Source organism: Lampris incognitus, chromosome 12 (assembly GCF_029633865.1).
Source record: "Lampris incognitus isolate fLamInc1 chromosome 12, fLamInc1.hap2, whole genome shotgun sequence".
In the NCBI taxonomy this organism is placed as follows: domain Eukaryota; kingdom Metazoa; phylum Chordata; class Actinopteri; order Lampriformes; family Lampridae; genus Lampris; species Lampris incognitus.
Window position 1 is genome coordinate 5,076,476 of NC_079222.1, and position 17,500 is coordinate 5,093,975.

The 17,500-nt window shown below is 45.2% G+C and overlaps 1 protein-coding gene across 1 annotated transcript in view; it reads left to right on the forward strand.

The window, feature by feature from the left end:
* The first annotated feature begins 5,830 nt into the window (after window positions 1-5,830).
* The window catches only part of shroom3 (shroom family member 3), a 61,188-nt gene continuing 49,518 nt past the window's right edge, over window positions 5,831-17,500 (forward strand). The window contains exons 1-2 of the mRNA XM_056291179.1: window positions 5,831-5,991; window positions 11,710-11,850. Of these exons, the coding sequence (XP_056147154.1) occupies window positions 5,831-5,991; window positions 11,710-11,850 (302 nt within the window). The remainder of the gene's footprint in view (window positions 5,992-11,709; window positions 11,851-17,500) is intronic.

Here is a 17,500-nt window from a genome sequence, read left to right on the forward strand (position 1 = left end):
TTCAGTTGTGAGTGTGAGAGGTTACATTTCAGTTGTGAGTGTGAGAGGTTACATTTCAGTTGTGAGTGTGAGAGGTTACATTTCAGTTGTGAGTGTGAGTGGTTACATTTTCAGTTGTGGGTGTGAGAGGTTACATTTCAGTTGTGAGTGTGAGTGGTTACATTTTCAGTTGTAAGTGTGAGAGGTTACATTTCAGTTGTGAGTGTGAGTGGTTACATTTCAGTTGTAAGTGTGAGAGGTTACATTTCAGTTGTGAGTGTGAGAGGTTACATTTTCAGTTGTGAGTGTGAGAGGTTACATTTCAGTTGTGAGTGTGAGAGGTTACATTTCAGTTGTGAGTGTGAGAGGTTACATTTCAGTTGTAAGTGTGAGAGGTTACATTTCAGTTGTAAGTGTGAGAGGTTACATTTTCAGTTGTGGGTGTGAGAGGTTACATTTCAGTTGTGAGTGTGAGAGGTTACATTTCAGTTGTGAGTGTGAGAGGTTACATTTCAGTTGTAAGTGTGAGAGGTTACATTTCAGTTGTGAGTGTGAGAGGTTACATTTCAGTTGTGAGTGTGAGAGGTTACATTTCAGTTGTGAGTGTGAGTGGTTACATTTCAGTTGTAAGTGTGAGAAATTCTGTGTGAGAGGTTACATTTCAGTTGTGAGTGTGAGAGGTTACATTTCAGTTGTAAGTGTGAGTGGTTACATTTTCAGTTGTGAGTGTGAGTGGTTACATTTCAGTTGTGAGTGTGAGAAATTCTGTGTGAGAAGTTACATTTTCAGTTGTGAGTGTGAGAGGTTACATTTCAGTTGTGAGTGTGAGAGGTTACATTTCAGTTGTGAGTGGTTACATTTCAGTTGTAAGTGTGAGTGGTTACATTTTCAGTTGTGAGTGTGAGTGGTTACATTTTCAGTTGTAAGTGTGAGAGGTTACATTTCAGTTGTAAGTGTGAGAGGTTACATTTCAGTTGTGAGTGTGAGAGGTTACATTTCAGTTGTGAGTGTGAGAGGTTACATTTCAGTTGTGAGTGTGAGAGGTTACATTTCAGTTGTGAATGTGAGTGGTTACATTTCAGTTGTGGGTGTGAGAGGTTACATTTCAGTTGTAAGTGTGAGTGGTTACATTTCAGTTGTGGGTGTGAGAGGTTACATTTCAGTTGTAAGTGTGAGAGGTTACATTTCAGTTGTGGGTGTGAGAGGTTACATTTCAGTTGTAAGTGTGAGAGGTTACATTTCAGTTGTGAGTGTGAGAGGTTACATTTCAGTTGTAAGTGTGAGAGGTTACATTTTCAGTTGTGGGTGTGAGAGGTTACATTTCAGTTGTGAGTGTGAGAGGTTACATTTCAGTTGTGAGTGTGAGAGGTTACATTTCAGTTGTAAGTGTGAGAGGTTACATTTCAGTTGTGAGTGTGAGAGGTTACATTTCAGTTGTGAGTGTGAGAGGTTACATTTCAGTTGTGAGTGTGAGTGGTTACATTTCAGTTGTAAGTGTGAGAAATTCTGTGTGAGAAGTTACATTTCAGTTGTGAGTGTGAGAGGTTACATTTCAGTTGTAAGTGTGAGTGGTTACATTTTCAGTTGTGAGTGTGAGTGGTTACATTTCAGTTGTGAGTGTGAGAAATTCTGTGTGAGAAGTTACATTTTCAGTTGTGAGTGTGAGAGGTTACATTTCAGTTGTGAGTGTGAGAGGTTACATTTCAGTTGTGAGTGTGAGAGGTTACATTTCAGTTGTGAGTGTGAGAGGTTACATTTTCAGTTGTGAGTGTGAGAGGTTACATTTCAGTTGTGAGTGTGAGAGGTTACATTTCAGTTGTGAGTGTGAGAGGTTACATTTCAGTTGTAAGTGTGAGTGGTTACATTTCAGTTGTGGGTGTGAGAGGTTACATTTCAGTTGTAAGTGTGAGTGGTTACATTTCAGTTGTGGGTGTGAGAGGTTACATTTCAGTTGTGGGTGTGAGAGGTTACATTTCAGTTGTAAGTGTGAGAGGTTACATTTCAGTTGTGAGTGTGAGAGGTTACATTTCAGTTTTAAGTGTGAGTGGTTACATTTCAGTTGTGAGTGTGAGAGGTTACATTTCAGTTGTAAGTGTGAGTGGTTACATTTCAGTTGTGAGTGTGAGTGGTTACATTTGGTGCATTTGATTGTTTGAGAGGTTCATATAAAGGGTCAGACCTTTTAGTCGACTGGTTAACGTAGTTTGTATTCTGGCTACAGCAGGTCCTGGCTGTCCCCCGAATTTGCTAGCTTCAACTTATTATAAACCATAACAAGTTGCAGCTACACTTATCCAATCCATGCAGTCTGTGGCTTCCCCGGTTTTAGTTATTGCAATAAGCAGAGAGAGAGAGAGAGAGACAGACAGAGAGAGAGAGAGGGAGAGAGAGACAGACAGAGAGACAGAGAGAGAGAGGGGTGAGAGAGAGAGAGGGGTGAGAGAGAGACAGACAGAGAGACAGAGAGAGAGAGGGGTGAGAGAGAGAGAGGGGTGAGAGAGAGAGAGAGGGAGACAGACAGAGAGAGAGGGGTGAGAGAGAGAGATGATACGACTTGTTCTCGGTGATCTCACATGCTGTGTCATGAGATCCCGTCTCTCCCCTGTGGCGTTCAGGATCTATTTCTATCCTGTTCAATAACTCTGTTCATAACCTCTCTCCCTCCACCTCTCTCTGACCCGCTTTGTCTCCCTCCCGCTTTACCTCGTCTACCCCTCTCTCCTTGTGTTCCCCTCCTCGTCCATCCGGCTCCTCCAGAGAGCATGCGGAAGTGTCCTCGAGCAAGGCACTGAACCCCTAACTGCTCCTGATGAGCAGGTTGATCGGTGGACTAGAAAAGTTCTAGACCGTTCTTCTTTTCGTCTTTCGCTGCATCTGGTTTTGTGTTTTTAAGTTCGGTTCTGTCTGTAACCAGAATCTGTGTGTTATGGGGGAAGAAGTTTTGCACACAACGGGACTCTCAAATTGTGGGTTTCTCACATCAAACGTACTCGATACGGCGTCATCATGGGGAATAGCCCAAATCCGGTAGGAAAGGGGAATAAAAGTAATTTACAGAATAACGTCAGAATGATATTTTATGTAGCTGGGCAGCAGATAACAGATTAAATCATCTGCATGAGAGGATTTAAAACCGGTTTACTACAGTGATGAGCTGAACGAAGGTGCCAGAAAAGTGAGGAGATTTAAAGTCTGGGAAACACTTCCATGTCCTTTACCCTGACGTCACCTCTCTCTCCATCTTTCTGTCTCGCTGCCTCCGTCTGCATTTGTTCTGTCGGTTGTTCACTTCTTCAGAACCTTCTGCCTAACCAGACTTGTATTTCCTTATCTTCCTCCCATCCTCTCTCCATCCCTCCCTCCTTTCGGCGCTTCTCCTCCTCTCTCTTGCCCTTTTCACACCCTCATCCCTCCCTCCCTCCCTCTCTGTCTCTCTCTCTGTCTCTCTCTTGCCCTTTTTACACCCTCCTCCCTCCCTCTCTGTCTCTTTCTCTCTCTCTCTCTCTCTATCTCTTTTTCTCCCTCCTTCCCTCTCTCGCTCTCTTCCTCTCACTTGCCATTTTCACGCCCTCCTCTCTCCCTCTCTCTCTCTCTCTCTCTCTCTCTCTCTCTCTCTCTCTCTCTCTCTCTCTCTCTCTCTCTCTCTCTCTCTCTTGCCCTTTTCACACCCTCCTCCCTCCCTCTCTGTCTCTTTCTCTCTCTCTCACTCTCTATCTCTTTTTCTCCCTCCTTCCCTCTCTCGCTCTCTTCCTCTCTCTTGCCATTTTCACACCCTCCTCCCCCCCCCCCTCTCTCTCTCTCTCTCTCTCTCTCTCTCTCTCTCTCTCTCTCTCTCTCTCTCTCTCTCTCTCTCTCTCTCTCTCTCTCTGTAGTCTCTCTGCCAGAGTCTGACTGTCAGCCCACAGCTCTAGCCACCCGACCAGGGACAGGACAGAGTGGATGGAGGATGTTTACTTCATGCTTTATCATATGCCAGCTTAATGACGCTTAATTGCTTCATCTTTTTTTAACGAGTGGGAGGCTGGCGCGATGAGACTCACCCCCTCAGTCCGATGTGCCCACCAAGCGGGCCGCCGTGTGGAAAACTGGAGCACGTAACCAGTTTGGAGTCGAGCTCACAGGACGGAGGAGGTTGGGAGGCGAACGGGAGAGAGCGGAGGAGGAGGAGGAGTGCTGTTGACAGGACTGGCAGAGTCGAGTCGAGTGCAGATCAGTAGAACACACTAAAATAAAATCAAAGCAGACCGGAGAGCAGAATTTTCTTTCTTCTGGACCATTTGGATGGACGTAAAACGGCGTTGGACTCTAGTCGTGTCACAAGTGGATTAAAGTTCGGTAGGAAAACAGTGCCGGAGACTAGACATAGATTTACTGACGTCTTCCAGAGCGGACTGCTGACTGCTGGATGAGAGGTGACTGGTTCTCACGCTGAGCTCTGCGGTCCCCGAGGTCATCACCAAGAGGCTGTTCAGTGGTCCCCGACAGGCTGTTCAGTGGTCCCTGCCAGGCTGTTCAGTGGTCCCTGACGGGCTGTTCAGTAGTCCCTGACGGGCTGTTCAGTGGCCCCTGACAGGCTGTTCAGTGGCCCCTGACAGGCTGTCCAGTAGTCCCTGACAGGCGGTTCAGTGGTCCCGACAGGCTGTTCAGTGGTCCCCGACAGGCTGTTCAGTGGTCCCCGACAGGCTGTTCAGTGGTCCCTGACAGGCTGTTCAGTGGTCCCTGACAGGCTGTCCAGTAGTCCCTGACAGGCTGTTCAGTGGTCCCGACAGGCTGTTCAGTGGTCCCCGACAGGCTGTTCAGTGGTCCCTGACAGGCTGTTCAGTGGTCTCTGACAGGCTGTTCAGTGGTCCCCAACAGGCTGTTCAGTGGTCCCGACAGGCGGTTCAGTGGTCCCCAACAGGCTGTCCAGTAGTCCTTGACAGGCTGTTCAGTGGTCTCCGACAGGCTGTTCAGTGGTCCCCGACAGGCTGTCCAGTAGTCCCTGACAGGCTGTCCAGTAGTCCCTGACAGGCTGTTCAGCGGTCCCCGACAGGCTGTTCAGTGGTCCCTGACAGGCTGTCCAGTAGTCCCTGCCCATTGGTCCCTGCCAGGCTGTCCAGTAGTCCCCGACAGGCTGTTCAGTGGTCTCTGACAGCTGTTCAGTGGTCCCTGGGCCAGTTCGCTGCTACAGAACGAGGCGGTTAGCTTTAAAAAAAACGTGGAAATAGGATCAGTATCAACACTGAGGTGGACAATTAAGAGTCTACCTGCATTTTTAAATGAAAGTTAAAATATTGTAAGCAAAGTGTGGACGGTTTGAGATGATAATCATAGACAATGTTAATTTCAGAACAACATAGTGTAATATTTTAAGATAGTGTTGGCTCTCCCTGAGGTTTCTCCCTATTTTTTCTCCCTGTTGAAGGAGTTTTTAGGGAGTTGTTCCTTATCCGACGCGAGGGTCTAAGGACAGGATGTTGTGTTGCTGTAAAGCCCCTTGAGGCAAATTTGTAATTTGTATATTGGGCTACACAAATAAAATTGACCTGACTTGACTTTGGTCAAGGGGGCAGGGTTACTGCTGACATTGAGCAGGTGCCCGTAGGACAACATTTTAAAAAAAAAACAGCCAAGGAAAATATTATTTAGGACAAGAAACTGGTTCATCTGGAAACTTCTCAAAGGAGTCACACGGGCTCACAGAGGAGTTGAAGGAGGCAACTGATTAGTGTGCTGAAGTGGGCGCACAGATGGACCTTGTTGGGACTCTCTAGGAAAAACAAAATCACAACAGTGAAGTGTGGGCTGACAGCATTGAAAAGAATAGTTGCATTGAGTGGAAAATAGAATAACGTAGAGTACGTTCCAGACCATGGAGCTGCTAGAGGCCTTCTATCGCAGGAAGCTCCGCAAGAAGCAGAAGAAGTCGGAGCTGGGCCGGTCAGATGGGGCTCTCTGTCGCTCTCCGTCAGAAAACAACGTCAACAGTTTGGCGACTGGCCTCATCTCCAAAGTCCTCAGGTTCACCTCCAGGTAAAAACACCAGCTTTAAACCAGTTCAGCAAAAGAGACCAACATTCTAAGTCACCAAACGATACGTTTTGGAGATCTGGTTTAGAGAAGCGGGGGTTGTTTTTTTTCTTTCTGTCAAAGCAGTTTGTAGTACAATCAAAACCAGAGTTAAAACTCAAGTAGAAACCAGAGTTAAAGCTGTTTTGAAGAAGAGACCAGCCATGAAGTCCTGGGAACAGACCAGGTTGGAAATTGTATATACATATATACTTACTTAAACATATTAATACACACACACTGTATATGCTTTAATGTGCCATATGAGCCGCAATAAGGGAGCATTTGCTTAGACAACAGTACTGTGAAGTGTAAATGAATTGTTTATATAAAATAAGTAACAAGTAATAAGTTAAATTGCTCTGCTGTGGTTGGTTGTGTTGTTGACTGGATGGCTGGTTGTACTGCTGAGTGGTTGATTGGTGGGTTGTTTGTTTAGCTGATTTTCTGATCTATTCAACAACTTTTGGTTGAAAACTGACATGTTTGCTCACTGTTGTGCTGGATGTCTGGATGAGTAGTTAGCTTACTGACTTGTTAGCAGGATGTTTAGCCAGTTAAATGACTGGTTGACTAGCTTACTGACTAGCTTACTGACTTGTTAGCAGGATGTTTAGCCAGTTAAGTAACTGCTTGACTAGCTTACTGACTTGTTAGCAGGATGTTCAGCCAGTTAAGTGACTGTTTGACTAGCTTACTGACTTGTTAGCAGGATGTTTAGCCAGTTAAGTGACTGGTTGACTAGCTTACTGACTAGCTAATTGACTTGTTAGCTGGATGTTTAGCCAGTTAAGTGACTGGTTGACTAGCTTACTGACTTGTTAGCAGGATGTTTAGCCAGTTAACTGACTGGTTGGCTGGCTTAAAACCCGGTTACTGACTTATTAGCAAGGTGTTTAGCCAGTTAAATGACTGGTTGACTAGCTTACTGACTTGTTAGCTAGCTGTTTAGCCAGTTAAGTGACTGGTTGACTTGCTTACTGACTAGCTTACTGGCCAGCTTACTGACTTGTTAGCAGGATGTTTAGCCAGTTAAGTGACGGGTTGACTTGCTTACTTACTCACTTACTGACTTGTTAGCAGGATGTTTAGCCCGTTAAGTGACTGGTTGACTAGTTTACTGACTTGTTAGCAGGATGTTTAGCCAGTTAAGTGACTGGTTGACTTGCTTACTGACTGGCTTACTGACCAGCTTACTGCCTCGTTAGCAGGATGTTTAGCCAGTTAAGTGACTGGTTGACTTGCTTACTGACTCACTTACTGACTTGTTAGCAGGATGTTTAGCCAGTTAAGTGATTGGCTGACTAGCTTACTGACTTGTTATCAGGATATTTAGCCAGTTAAGTGACTGGCTTACTGACTAGCTTACTGACCTGTTAGCAGGATGTTTAGCCAGTTAAGTGACTGTTTGACTAGCTTACTGACTAGCTTACTGACCTGTTAACAGGATGTTTAGCCAGTTAAGTGACTGGTTGACTTGCTTACTGACTGGCTTACTGGCCAGGTTACTGCCTCGTTAGCAGGATGTTTAGCCAGTTAAGTGACTGGTTGACTTGCTTACTGACTTGTTAGCAGGATGTTTAGCCAGTTAAGTGATTGGTTGACTAACTTACTGACTTGTTATCAGGATATTTAGCCAGTTAAGTGACTGGCTTACTGACTAGCTTACTGACCTGTTAGCAGGATGTTTAGCCAGTTAAGTGACTGGTTGACTAGCTTACTGCCTAGCTTACTGACCTGTTAGCAGGATGTTTAGCCAGTTAAGTGACTGGTTGACTCGCTACATCTGTCTTTCTGGTAGCTGGGATGGTTACCTGTCTGTCTGTCTGTCTGTCTGTCTGTCTGTCTGTCTGTCTGTCTGTCTGTCTGTCTGTCTGTCTGTCTTACTGGCTGGATTGTTGTCCAACTGTGTATTTGAAAACAATTTTGCCGCGCACTTAAATGACAGCAGCATGTAAATGCTGCAGTACTCACATCTAGTTTTTATCATTTATGCCACAACACTTGACATGCCACGATTCAAGCCATAAAAGTGATAAATTGGACTTTTAATTCCTGGTGCCAAGGAAGAGTTCCTGCATTTTAAATCCATTTGGCTCGCTGGCTTTTGAATTATAGCAACAAGTAAGCGACACCATACACCTGTTTCATGTTGGTTTTATTGTGCAGGAGTTACGCACAGTTTGTCAGCGCCGTGAAATGCTCACATGTAGGTCAAATTTAACAACAAGGAAGGTTTAAAAAGATTTAAAAACATAAAAGTTGATGAATATGACATAAAGGCAGACTGTAGGTGGAAGGGGTAAAACATAAAGGATATAGAATATGAATTGTGCACACTGTCCTTATTGGGCATACTCAGGGACGCGGACAAACCGTCCCTGTCTGTAATGAAACGAGCTGATGGAGAGAATGGATGATCTGTATTAGTGCGACTGTGATGATAACAAGTGCAGCTATTTGAGTTATGTCCTGTCATTATTCCGTTTCTGTGGTCGAGGGACGTGGAGACTTTCATGTTCCTGGCCCCCACTTTCTCAGATAGCATCTCTTCCTGTTTATTCACTGGCATAAATACTGAGGGCGGTTGTGAACCAGGAATGCGGCCGTTTGGTGGGTTCGTGAAGATCCGTTACTCTGACAGCACGTCACATCTGAGGATGAGGATGTTGATGGTATTTATGACGGTTACCGTGATGGTGGTGATTGCCATGCCGTTTACGACCGCGCTAATGATGATGGTGATCGTTGTGTTAGACTGACTGTCGGCAAATGTCTTCAAGTCTCACCTCCTGTGGCCACTGTGCCTATGTCCTCTACACTGTCAAGGTGGGCCCCCCTATCATGTACTATCATGTATTATACTATCATGTACTATACTGTCGTGTACTATCATGTACTATCATATACTATACTGTCATGTACTATACTGTCGTGCACTATCATATACTATACTATCATGTACTATCATATACTATACTATCATGTACTATACTGTCGTGTACTATCATGTACTATCATATACTATACTATCATGTACTATACTGTCGTGTACTATCATGTACTATCATATACTATACTATCATGTACTATACTGTCGTGTACTATCATGTACTCTCATATACTATACTATCATGTACTATACTGTCGTGTACTATCATGTACTATCATGTATTATACTATCATGTACTATACTGTCGTGTACTATCATATACTATCATATACTATACTATCGTGTACTATACTGTCGTGTACTATCATGTACTATCATGTATTATACTATCATGTACTATACTGTCGTGTACTATCATGTACTATCATATACTATACTATCATGTACTATACTGTCGTGTACTATCATGTACTATCATATACTATACTATCATGTACTATCATGTACTATCATGTATTATACTATCATGTACTATCATATACTATACTGTCGTGTACTATCATATACTATACTATCATGTACTATCATGTACTATACTGTCGTGTACTATCATGTACTATCATATACTATACTATCATGTACTATACTGTCGTGTACTATCATGTACTATCATATACTATACTATCATGTACTATCATGTACTATACTGTCGTGTACCATCATGTACTCACTGTCACAACAACACAGTGGATGGACAAAGCTGACTTGCATCGTGGTGGTTTCTGTATTGAGAAGAAAGGTGGTCCTCCACAAAGTTTAATCCACTGACCCATTTGAAGGTCAGACTCATATAAGGGGACAGAAATGTAAAAAAAAAATTAATTTAGCAGCTTGGAGTACCATGATTCAGTGGTTAGAGCGGTCACCTCACAGCAAGAAGGTCCTGGGTTCGAGCCCTGGGGTTGTCCAGCCTTGGGGGTCGTCCCGGGTCGTCCTCTGTGTGGGGTTTGCAGGTTCTCCCTGTGTCTGCGTGGGTTTCCTCCGGGGGCTCCGGGTTCCTCCCACAGTCCAGAGACGTGTAGGTCAGGTGAATCGGCTGTACTAAAGTGTGTGTGTGTGTGTGTGTGTGTGTGTGTGTGTGTGTGTGTATGTGTGTGTGTGTGTGTGTGTGTGTGTGTGTGTGTGTGTGTGTGTGTGTGTGTGTGTGTGTGTGGCCGTGTGATGGACTGGCGGCCTGCCCAGGGTGTCTCCCCACCTGCCGCCCAATGACTGCTGGGATAGGAGCCAGCACCTCGTGACCCTGAGAGCAGGACAAGCGGATTGGATGATGGATGGATGGATGGATGGATGGATGATGGATGGACGGATGGATGGATGGATGGATGGATGGATGGATGGATGGATGGATGATGGATGGATGGATGGATGGATGGATGGATGGATGGATGGATGGATGATGGATGGATGGATGATGGATGGATGGATGGATGGATGGATGATGGATGGATGGATGGATGATGGATGGATGGATGGATGGATGGATGGATGGATGGATGATGGATGGATGGATGATGGATGGACGGATGGATGGATGGATGGATGGATGATGGATGGATGGATGGATGGATGGATGGATGGATGGATGGATGGATGGATGGATGGATGGATGGATGGATACCGTGATTCAGTTTTTTACTCTTTCCCCAACATTTGTTCAACATTTCCTTTTTTTAGTTGTCTGTTTACTGATCACAGTGCACACAGTTTGGGCAGCACGTGGCCCGGTGGTTAGCGCTGTGGCCTCACAGCAAGAAGGTCCTGGGTCCGAACCCCGGGGGTTGTACAACCTTTGGGGGGGGGTCATCACAGGTCGTCCTCCTGGTTTCCCCCCACCATCAAAGAAACCATGCATGTTAGGGTTTATACTCCCGTCTCTGACCCCTGAGCAAGGCAGTGGGAAAGAGGTGGAGTTGGTCCCCGGGTGCAGCATCAAGGCCGCAGCCCACCGCTGCTAGCTACACAGATCACAGCTATAGGGTGGTTTGGTTTGCAGTAACTGAATTTCCCCAAGGGGGTTAATCAAGGAAACTGAATTAATTACGTGGAGAATTAAGGGAACTGTGTCACTGTTATGCTGTAAACCAGAAGCCTCGGGACTCACGGGGATCACCGGTTCGAGTCCCCGTGTCACCTCCGGCTTGGTCGGGTGTCCCTACGGACACAATTGGCCGTGGTGTGCGGGTGGGAAGCCGGATGCGGGGTGTATGTCCTGGTCGCTGCACTAGCGCCTCCTCTGGTCGGTCGGGGTGCCCTGTTCAGGGAGGAGGGGGAACTGTGGGGAATAGCGTGATCCTCCCACGCGCTACGTCCCCCTGGTGAAACTCCTCACTGTCAGGTGAAAAGAAGCGGCTGGCGACTCCACATGTATGGGAGGAGGCATGTGGTAGTCTGCAGCCCTCCCCGGATCGGCAAAGGAGGTGGAGCAGAGACCGGGACGGCTTGGAAGAGTGGGGTAATTGGACGGGTACAATTTTTTTTGGGGGGGTCCCCCCCCCAAAAAAAAGAAAGTCGTGTCAACTGATGCAGACAGACAGATAGATGGACAGACAGATAGATGGACAGACAGACGGAAGGACAGACAACTGACAGGCACAAAGACAAACAGGCAGACAACCGACCAATAGATAACAGACAGATAACAGACAGACAGGAAAGAATGTGTATAAAGAGATTTTTCGGTACAAAGATGAATTGAATAGAATAATGATAATTTTTCTCCCTCCCTCCAGACGCAGTGAGGCTGCTTCACGCCCACACTCCTGGCATCTGACCAAGCTCGGGGAGGGCCAGCAGGAGCCCGGCATGATGGAGCTCTCCCAGGCCGAGATGAGCACCATGGCCACGCACTGGCACCACAGCTGCCACGCCAGGTCAGGCACCCCATCACTCTGTGTGTGTTCTGTGTGTGTGTGTGTGTGTGTGTGTACAGGTTTGTTTTTGTGTGTAGGGGTGTGTGTGTGCAGGTTTGTTTTTGTGTGTAGGGTGTGTGTGCTTGGGAAATGTTGTAACAGTTGTATGAACAGGTTTAATGCACCCAGGACACACACACACACACACACACACACAACACACACACACACACACACACACACACACACACACACACACACACACACACACACACACACACACACACACTGAAAGAAGGGAGACAGAGCTAGAGAGAGAGAGAGCAAGAGAGACAGGAAGACTAAGAAAAGAAGCCAGAGAGAGAGAGAGAGAGACAGACAGGGACTGAGAGAGGAGAGAGAGCGAGGGAGGGAGAGAGACCGAGACGAGAGAGAGCAAGAGAGAGAGACAGGAAGACTAAGAAAGAGAAGAGCAGAGAGAGAGAGACAGAGACAGAGACAGACAGGAACTGAGAGAGAGAGAGAGCGAGGGAGAGAGAGAGCGAGAGAGGGAGAGAGAGCGAGAGAGAGAGACAGGAAGACTAAGAAAGAGCCAGAGAGAGAGAGAGACAGAGACAGACAGGGGACTGAGAGAGAGAGTGAGAGAGAGAGAGAGGAGAAGAGAGAGAGAGAGAGAGAGAGAGAGAGAGAGAGAGAGAGAGAGAGAGAGAGAGAGAGAGAGAGAGAGAGCGAGGGAGAGAGAGAGAGAGACCGAGACAGAGAGAGCAAGAGGAGAGAGAGAGGGAGACTAAGAAAGAGCCAGAGAGAGACAGAGACAGAGACAGAGAGGGACTGAGAGAGAGAGAGAGAGAGAGGAGAGAGAGAGAGAGAGAGAGAGAGAGAGAGAGAGAGAGAGAGAGAGAGAGGGAAGACTAAGAGCCAGAGATAGAGAAAGAAAGAATAAAAGAAAGAAAGGAAAGAAAGAAAGAAAGAAAGAAAGAAAGAAAGAAAGAAAGAAAGAAAGAAAGAAAGAAAGAAAGAAAGAAAGGGAGAGAGAGATGAGCCGTCATCAATCAATGATCTCATCATCTGTAATAATCTCATCAACAATGAGCCTTCATTGATGATGAGACTGAGATACACAGAGCTAAAAGAGAAAACAGACAGAAAGGGGCAGACAGAGTAAAGAGAGAGAGAGAGATTGAGAGAGACAGATAAAGACAATGAAAAAACAGTCTTTATCTATCATGAGACAGCTGAGAATCTCCCCTCTTGCTGCAGCAGACTGGATGATCTGCATGGCCCTCACACTCTCAGTGTGAGCAGGAAGTCTGGTCACACGCTGTCAGCTGTTTCACAACACATATGAACCGTCTAGATGGTGAACAATGCCTCGCTTTACTGCAGTCTAGTCCAGCACAGTAACGCTAGGGGGAAGCAGGGCAGCAGATCCGACTCAGACAAAGACATGATGCGAGACATGATGTGCCATCAGATTTCATGCATGTGCCATTTTGTGAACAAAAATATAGTGAACAATTAATAAATGCTTTACTTTACTTCAGTCTAATCCAGTACAGTAACACTAGAAAGAAGCAGAGCAGCAGATCTGACTCAGACAAAGACATGATGAGAGACGTGATGTGCCATCAGATTTCATGCATGTGCCATTTTGTGACCATTTTGTGAACAAAAATATAGTGAACAATTAATAAATGCTTTACTTTACTTCAGTCTAATCCAGTACAGTAACACTAGAAAGAAGCAGGGCAGCAGATCTGACTCAGACAAAGACATGATGAGAGACGTGATGTGCCATCAGATTTCATGCATGTGCCATTTGTGAACAAAAAATATAGTGAACAATTAATAAATGCCTCACTTTACTTCAGTCTAATCCAGTACAGTAACACTAGAGAGAAGCAGGGCAGCAGATCTGACTCAGACAAAGACATGATGAGAGACATGATGTGCCATCAGATTTCATGCATGTGCCATTTTGTGAACAAAAATATAGTGAACAATTAATAAATGCTTTACTTTACTTCAGTCTAATCCAGTACAGTAACACTAGAGAGAAGCAGGGCAGCAGATCTGACTCAGACAAAGACATGATGAGAGACATGATGTGCCATCAGATTTCATGCATGTGCCATTTTGTGACCATTTTGTGAACAAAATATAGTGAACAATTAATAAATGCCTCACTTTACTTCAGTCTAGTCCAGAACAGTAACACTAGAGAGAAGCAGGGCAGCAGATCTGACTCAAAGACATGATGAGAGACGTGATGTGCCATCAGATTTCATGCATGTGCCATTTTGTGACCATTTTGTGAACAAAAATATAGTGATCAATTAATAAATGCCACACTTGTACTTCAGTCTAGTCCAGAACAGTAACACTAGAGAGAAGCAGGGCAGCAGATCTGACTCAAAGACATGATGAGAGACATGATGTGCCATCAGATTTCATGCATGTGCCATTTTGTGACCATTTTGTGAACAAAAATATAGTGAACAATTAATAAATGCCTCACTTTACTTCAGTCTAGTCCAGAACAGTAACACTAGAGAGAAGCAGGGCAGCAGATCTGACTCAAAGACATGATGAGAGACGTGATATGCCATCAGATTTCATGCATGTGCCATCTTGTGAACATTTTGTGAACAAAAATATAGTGAACAGTTAATAAATGCCTCACTTTACTTCAGTCTAGTCCAGTACAGTAACACTAGAGAGAAGCAGGGCAGCAGATCTGACTCAGACAAAGACATGATGCAAGACTTGATGTGCCATCAGATTTCATGCATGTGCCATTTTGTGAACATTTTGTGAACAAAAATATGGTGAACAATTAATAAATGCCTCACTTTACTTCAGTCTAGTCCAGTACAGTAAACACTAGAGAGAAGCAGGCAGCAGATCTGACTCAAAGACATGATGAGAGACGTGATGTGCCATCAGATTTCATGCATGTGCCATCTTGTGAACATTTTGTGAACAAAAATATAGTGAACAATTAATAAATGCCTCACTTTACTTCAGTCTAGTCCAGAACAGTAACACTAGAGAGAAGCAGGCAGCAGATCTGACTCAAAGACATGATGAGAGACGTGATGTGCCACCAGATTTCATGCATGTGCCATTTTGTGAACATTTTGTGAACACAAATATTGTGAACAATTAATATATGCTTCACTTTACTTCAGTCTAGTCCAGTACAGTAACACTAGAGAGAAGCAGGGCAGCAGATCTGACTCAAAGACATGATGAGAGACGTGATGTGCCATCAGATTTCATGCATGTGCCATTTTGTGAACATTTTGTGAACAAAAATATGGTGAACAATTAATAAATGCCTCACTTTACTTCAGTCTAGTCCAGTACAGTAACACTAGAGAGAAGCAGGGCAGCAGATCTGACTCAAAGACATGATGAGAGACGTGATGTGCCACCAGATTTCATGCATGTGCCATTTTGTGAACATTTTGTGAACACAAATATTGTAAACAATTAATATATGCTTCACTTTACTTCAGTCTAGTCCAGTACAGTAACACTAGAGAGAAGCAGGGCAGCAGATCTGACTCAAAGACATGATGAGAGACGTGATGTGCCATCAGATTTCATGCATGTGCCATCTTGTGAACATTTTGTGAACAAAAATATAGTGAAGAATTAATAAATGCCTCACTTTACTTCAGTCTAGTCCAGTACAGTAACACTAGAGAGAAGCAGGGCAAAGACATGATGTGAGATAATGTGCCATCATAGTTCATGCATGTGCCGTGTTGTGCCATTGCAATCTTAGAAAATGCATCAACATTTTTCTGTGGTTTCAATTCTGTTTGATACCTGCGAATAAATCCATCAGACACGACATTACTGTATTAATGACACTTAAAATACCACGATTTCTTTTTTCACATGGAAGCGGAAATTCTGCTTCCGGTGTGGGAAGATGGCGGCGTGAATTCACGTTTGCGGCGGCCTCACCCGGTACCATCCATGCAGTGTCTTTGTCCACGTCTGCGTTTACGTTTGGTCTTCGTTTGATGGCTGGGAGAGCTGGTGCTGGATCGGCTGGGAGAGTTGGTCTGCTACGTGTTGTGGGCCCAGGGACCACGGCCCTGCCTGGAGCTGTGACCGAGGAGGTAACACCGAGGGCAGTCTGACAGGACGCGGAAGCGGGGCAGGCTAAGCTAACTGTTAGCCCATGCAGACCGGCAGTTTCGATAACACTGAGGGCGGTCTGGCGGCAGCCTGACTGTGGTGTTTTTGGTGTTGTCGTGTGGAGTGCGGGGAGGGTGTGTCGAGGGTGTCTGGCTGGGGAGCTGGTGTTGGATCGGCTGGGGGAGCTTGGTCTGCTGCCTCTTGTGGGCCCAGGGGCCACGGCCCTTGCCTGGAGCTGCGCCCGAGGAGGAAGCACCGAGGGCGGACTGACAGGACGCGGAAGCGGGGCAGGATAAGCTAACTGCTAGCCCATGCAGACGGGCAGTTCTGACAGTCATCCTGGCTGGCCTTCGTTGCTCCTGGCTGGCCTTCGTTGCCTTGGACATTGATTTTTTTTTGTTAGTTAGTTAGTATGTGTCTTCTTGAAGTTCTTATAGTTTTTGGATGTGATTTGTCCTTGTGTTGCACTGCTGTGGGCAGGGGGAAACGATGGACAAATAAAGTGTCCCCGATTCCTGATCCCTGAAGATTCAAGTGTCCCTTTACACACTTTCTGGCACCGGTGTGTTCATGACAATATCTTATCTATGACTAAATGACTCATCAACAGCGTGTAGTTGCTCGGGGTTAAAACTTTGTCACGTGAAATTGTTATTGAAATGAGAGCAGAAACCATGAGCCCCGGTCATAAGCATCTACGAGGCTACGTCACAAAAAAAGGGGGGGGAAAAGAACTGCCATCTTTCCCCGAATAGACTGAAATGGTGGAGAGTCTGTGTATTCTGTACATACCATATTTGGGGATATAATACGAGGGCTGACTGGACAAAGATGCTGGCTCCAAATAGCAAACTGATACCCCAAACACAGACTGTCATCCTCCTCTTATCACATGTTGATGTGTTTTATTTAAATGGCAGTAATCTGTTAGCAGATGAAGAAGCCATGTTGGAAATTATCTGTTGGTCTCAGCACGTGAAGTTTGACCCTCTGACCGTCATACTGTCATTCATAAAAACAAGAATAACTTGAACTATGATAACTGGTATAAGATACAGTGCGTACTGATCCACACAGTACACAGACAACAGTACCAGAACAGACTAATATAGTACCACAGTGCATACTGATCCACACGGTACACAGACAACAGTACCAGAACAGACTAATATAGTACCACAGTAAATACTGATCCACACGGTACACAGACAACAGTACCAGAACAGACTAATATAGTACCACAGTACATACTGATTCACAAGGTACACAGACAACAGTACCAGAACAGACTAATATAGTACCACAGTACATACTGATCCACACGGTACACAGACAACAGTACCAGAACAGACTAATATAGTACCACAGTACATACTGATCCACACGGTACACAGACAACAGTACCAGAACAGACTAATATAGTACCACAGTACATACTGATCCACACGGTACACAGACAACAGTACCAGAACAGACTAATATAGTACCACAGTACATACTGATTCACATGGTACAC